Here is a 5565-nt window from a genome sequence, read left to right as displayed (position 1 = left end):
ATTTGGGGAACTCTGATCCTTGCAGCCAGAACACATATTTATACGCCATAAATAAAGCACTCAGAAAGCATAAATTAATCAGACCCGAGACCTGGATTTCACTGTTTCAAGAACAGGAATGCATTTTTCTCCCTTGGTCATTAACAACAGACCCTTAACATCATTTTTTATCTCTTTTTAAACAATACCACAACTCTCTGGTTCTTTGTTAAAACTACATTGTTTTACACTGAGTCACAAAAGTTTGTTGGATTTTTTTTTTTGTTTTTTTTTATGGAGGTTTTCTTGTGGGTTTGTTTGTTTGTTTGTTTTTTAAATAAAGTAAGACTTCCCTGCAAGAGCAGCAATGGAGGAGAGTGAGAACAAAAATCAGAATTCTAGGGTGCTTCAAGAAGCAGGCATCTACACAGTAGTGGAAACCGGGGGCTTTTTTCCCCGTTTTGTCTTTTTTGACTTTATCTTTTTGTCCCCTTTCCCTCCTTATATAGAATGAATGATACATATCAATGTGGCCCATTTGGGAGGAAAGAGCTGCAGAGGGTGAGGGGAGACTGCTGTCCCTGGGGGTGGGAGTGTCTTGGATGTCTTCTCCCTTGGGTCTCTCCAACACCCCTACCTCAAAGTCTCCCCCCACACCCCCCACTTCCTCTCTCTTGTCTGGGCTAGCCAGGCCGCAGCCCTCTTAAGAGGAGTTCATAATGGGCCTGGAGTACACCCCCTGGTAGTAGGAGGTGTCCGCGGCCAGGGGCGAGGCTTCCAGGCCCGCTTTGTTCGTGATTGGGCCCATGGCCAGGCTGCCCGGCATGGGGGACCCATAGCCCGGGTAGTGCATCACCTGTTCATAGGCCTTGAGGTCCATTTTGTGGGGCTGGTGGTGGTGGTGGCTGTGGTGGTGCTGCTGCTCAGAGGACATGAGGTTGTTGATGGAGAAGGGGTGGTTGAAGGCGTAGTGGTGCTCGGGCTTCAGGTGGGCCTCGGGCGGCAGGCCCGGGTGGTGGGGAGGGCCCAGCAGGTGCGCCGCGGCCTGCTGCTGCTGCTGCCCAGGCGAAGGCTCCTGCTCCGGGGGGCTCAGCGCCGCGGCCGGCGTCCCCTTCAGCTCGGCCAGGCCCCCTCGCTTGTGCTCCTGGCACGGAGAGGAGCTCGAGTGGGGTGAGTCGGTGCCCGCCGGAGTCTCGGAGGCCGGCCCGGAGGCCTCCCCGAGCTGCCCCTGCGAGGCCGGCGCCCCAGCGGCCCCCTTCTTTCCCCCGCCCGCGGCGCCCCCGGCCTCCTTCAGGGCCAGCTGCTTCTCGCACTTGAAGCGCTTCTGGCGGCGCAGGTAGCAGCCGTTCTCGAACATGTTGCCCGAGTCGGGGTGCAGGGTCCAGAAGGAGCCCTTGCCGGGCTTGTCCGGCGAGCGGGGCACCTTGAGGAAGCAGTCGTTGAAGGAGAGAGAGTGGCGGATGGAGTTCTGCCAGCGCTGCTGGTTCTGCCGGTAGAAGGGGAAGAGGTCCATGATCCACTGGTAGATCTCGCTCAGCGTCAGCATCTTGTTGGGGCTCTGCTGGATGGCCATGGTGATGAGGGAGATGTACGAGTAGGGCGGCTTGGCGTGCGTGTAGCTGCGCCGGTAGGTCTTGGGGTCGCGCGCGCGGCTCAGGCCCGCCTGCCCGTACATGGGGCTCATGGAGTTCATGTTGGCGTAGGGGGCCAGGCCGCCCATGGCGCCCGCCGCCTGCCCCCCGAGCGGGCTCAGGCTGGGGCTCAGGTGCGACCCCATGCCCGCCACGCCGGCCGCCCCGGCCGAGCCGCCCATGCCGGCCATGGCGCCCGCCCCGGGGGACATGCCGGCCAGGGACGGGCTCATGCCGGCTCCCACGTACGACGACATGTTCATCGAGCCGGCGCTCATGTTGCCGGAGCCGCTGCCCATGGCGGCCGCCGACATGCTCATGTAGGTGTTCATGCCGTTCATCCCCAGGCCGGCGTTCATGTTGCTCACCGAGGAGTAGCCCTGCGGACAGAAGCCGGGGCGGAGGCACACGCGTTAGCACCGGGGCCCGGAGCGCGCCCTGCGCCCTGACCTCCCAGCTTCCAGGTCAGCTCTGACCCTCTGGGGAGTCCATCCCTCGGACCCCCCTCACCTCCCCCTCCAGCTCCCCGCGCCCGGATCCCGCAGAGAGTGCCCCGATCGCCTTTGAAGAGGTGGCCAGAGGGTTGCTGCTCTGTGAGTGCGTCTAGCTCCTAGCCCTTCTCCCCCGGGCTCGGGTTCTAAAACAAGGGTCCCCTGGAGCACCCCAAGCCAGGCGCCTCAAAATCTCTGCCCTGCCCAGAGTCTCCACAACTCTGGCCAGCAGAGTGAGTCGCCGCCAAGGCCCTAGCGAGCCACCTGTGGGACCCCGCGCAGGGCGACGCGGGCGGCCTCAGGAGAGGACGGTCCCAAGTTCCTCTCCGTCCAGTTGTCCTCCCGGAAGCCCATTCTGGGCCCCAGGGGGACCGCCACGCGGGGCCCGAGCGGAGCGGGGGGCCAGCCGGCGGCATTGAATGAAAGGACAGGGAGGGGACGGCACCCTGAACGAGGGCGGCTGGGCTGTGCAGCCGCAAACTTTCTCTTTGTCCTCTAGTCTTGAACTCTTCGCCTCCACCTCGGGCCCCCAACTCGCGCCCACCGTCTCCCCGCCGGCTCCCCACCCCCTCGCCGCCGAACTCGCCCCCCTCCCCAGCCGCGCGCTGCCAAACAGAACTCTGTTAGGATAGTGCGTGGCTCGGCCACGAAGAGGATTTGGAGGCGCCGCAAGTCAATATTTGATCACAAAGTTAATATTATCTCAAGGCTAACAGTGTGTCGTATAAAAAAGAGACCCATTTGAGTGGAAGGAGGGTGGGAAAGGTGGCTGCCCAGAGCGGCTGCGGGTGGGGGGCGGATGCAGGCGCGGACAGCGGTCCCGGGGCTGGGGGAAGCAAGAGCGGACGCCGCCACCCCACGTCCCCCCGGAAAAGGCGAGTGCCTACCTCCGGCTCGGCATAGTAGCTGCTCCAGTCGGACGGCTCGTGCCCTTCCATCTTCACTGCTCCCAGCATACTGGAAGCCGAGTGCATGGCAGTTTAAAATTTAACAGCCACAACAAACGACCAGCAATCACCCCCCACCCCCACCCTCTTTAAAAAAAAAAAAAGTCAGCTAAGGCACTGTCCCCTCCCTCCCTCTCTTTCGCTCCCTCTCTCTGGGCTCCACTCCCTCTCTCTCCCGGGGCTGGCCGGAGGCGGTAGTTGGACGTGGGCGGGAGGGGGGAGATGAGTCGCCTGGAGGAGGGGGCTGAGGATCGGAGGGGGGCCCCGACCGGAGCCCGGGTGCCCGCCGAGCCCGCCGCCCGTCGCCCGCCGCCTTCGCGCTCGCCGGCTGCCCGGTGGAGCCCGAGGCTGGCAGTGCGGAGCTGCGGGCAGGCGGCGGGAAGCGCGCGGCGCGGGGGCGGGTGGGGGTGGAGAGAGGAGGAGGAGGAGGAGGAGGAGGAGGAGGAGGTGTGGACCGCGGAGCCGACAAGTGCCGCAGTGACGTGGGCGGCTGGTGATATAGCGCGGCGCGCTGGCGCGGGCCTCCAATCCCCAGACCCCGGGCAGCCCATTTGAATAATCAGCTCACACCTAGGTGAGAGGGAGCCGCGGCCAGCGCCCCGCACCTGCCCCTCGGCGGCCACGGCCCGCCGCGCCCGACTGCCACTGCGGGGCCCGGACCGGCGATCCAGGCGAGTGGGCGCCAGGGCTCCCCAGGACGGCCCCCTTCCTTCCGCGTTCACCCCGAGCGACCGTGGGAGAGCCCTTGGGGGAAGCCATCCCCGGAGAGGCCCCGGGCTCCGACCCCCACCCCGTCCCATCGAGCCTGGCGCCCAAGGCTCCGGTCGGAGGGCGCGTTCGGCCTGGGCGCCCAGTTTTTCTCTGCAGAGCCTTATAAAAGCCGCATTTATTTATCCCGGTTTCTTCGCTCTCCGTGTTCATTCCCTGTCAAAACAACAAGACGGCGACAGAGCCAATTTGCAAAGCGCTGTCGTATTTAGAAAAACTGTGTACACACCTTTAGCTCGCCCGCCGCTGCTCCTGGGAGGCCCCTCCCTGTTACAGTTAAGACTCCGAGTGGCCCGGAAGGCGCGGGGCGCGCCGGGCCGGCCGCCTTGGCTTTCTGCCTCCTCGGAGCCCGGCCTCCGGCGACCGACAGGGGGGTGGCCGGCGGGAGGAACGCTGTCCCGGCGCAGCGCGCACGCGGCCCCGCCAGCTGCAGCCGACGGTTGGGAGACTGTAATTTGTCTCTGACATTCAGGACGCCCTGTTTCAAGGTTACTTTTCAGTCACAACGGAGGTGACCACAGAATTTCGTAACTAAAACAAACAGGGCAGGAGGTGGGGTGGGAGTGAAGCGGGAGGAGAGAAGGGAATACAAGAATCAATACCAGGCAGCGCGTGGAATCCCTTCAGGAGGGTCTCTGTCCTCTCTGCTTTCCCGAGGGGTCTGTCTGGTAAGAATTGGAAACCCCAGCAACCATATACTCCCTTTTAATGTTCGCTCCAGCTTCTGGGTTCGAATGATCACCTGCCCTGGACCAGCCCCGGGACCCCAGTGAGCCCAGATTACAGGTGTTCGGATGTGGGCGCTCTTTCTTGGTTCTTCTAAAAACCCATCTTGGGCCTGTGGATCCCAGCCCTGAAACCTCCACCTCCAAGACAGAGGAAAATCTAGAAATTGTGGGCACCTGGCTCACTTCTCCAAAGCTGTGGGTAACGGTGGCAGAAGACAAGTGAGGTGGCAGGCAGGGGTGTGAACACAGGGAAGGGAAGGACCCTGAGGGTCAGACTAGAAGGCAAGTGGGTGCAGGGCTTCCAGCCCTCCCTGTACCCCAGGTCACTAGGCCGGCCCAGCATCGCTTTGAACCCAAGATGGAGCCCGTGGCGGCCTCCTTAGAGCTGAAACGCCAGGACGGGTTGACTAATTGATACTGAAGGCGTTAATGAGCACACCGAGCGAGTTCCAAGGCAGGATCCCCCAAAGCCAAAGTCTGTGTCTCCAAGAAGCCATGCGCAGAGCTGAGGGCTCCCAGCACAGGCAGTGTCCCCTGGGAGTATATGCACAGGTAGTGTAGGTGTGCAAAGGGGAGGCACAGGGACCAGAGCACCAGCATCTAACACGCAGTTCCGAGGACTTGGGAAAGAAGGGTAGCCACTGGCGCAGCTGCCTGTTTTTTAAAACTTTATGCGCAGGCCGAAGGCAGAAAGGTGCGCGCACACACACACCACCTTAAGTCCCCTTCCTCCTTCCTACTGGTGCTTCTCACATTCAGTAGAAGAAAGAAAAAAAAAGACGCCAAATAGACAAACCCCACGAAACAACGACACACAGACAACTTTCTAGTGTGTATGAAATTGAAAACTAAAAAGAATACTCTGGTGCGCACATGTATATGAGAGTCCACTCCTTTTCTCTTTTGGCTCCTGGTCTAAATCTAGTTCTAGAAATTATTCCTGGAGTAAAAGGAGCGACCGGGGCTGGGAGAGGAGGTCCACGGGAGGGAAGGACGCGACCTTTTTAAAAGAGCGAACCTT

The 5565-nt window shown here is 61.3% G+C and overlaps 1 protein-coding gene across 2 annotated transcripts; it reads right to left on the bottom strand.

Moving 5' to 3' along the window:
• Positions 1 to 228: 228 nt before the first annotated feature.
• On the bottom strand, positions 229 to 4111 carry FOXA2 (forkhead box A2; the record flags this gene model as incomplete). 2 transcript variants are annotated; one of them, XM_079785291.1, is made up of 3 exons in its annotated part: positions 229 to 1990; positions 2989 to 3058; positions 4046 to 4111. In XM_079785291.1, the coding sequence occupies 2 exons, from the start codon at positions 3055 to 3057 to the stop codon at positions 683 to 685; spliced, it is 1377 nt and encodes a 458-aa protein (XP_079641417.1). In that variant the 3' UTR covers positions 229 to 682. The 2 variants fall into 2 exon arrangements, with proteins under 2 accessions (XP_079641417.1, XP_079641416.1); XM_079785290.1 differs by lacking the exon at positions 4046 to 4111 and having other exon boundaries at positions 2989 to 3075.
• Positions 4112 to 5565: the final 1454 nt, after the last annotated feature.

Source organism: Cnephaeus nilssonii, assembly GCF_951640355.1.
Source record: "Cnephaeus nilssonii genome assembly, chromosome: 11".
NCBI lineage: Eukaryota > Metazoa > Chordata > Mammalia > Chiroptera > Vespertilionidae > Cnephaeus > Cnephaeus nilssonii.
This window is presented reverse-complemented; position numbering and strand designations above follow the sequence as displayed.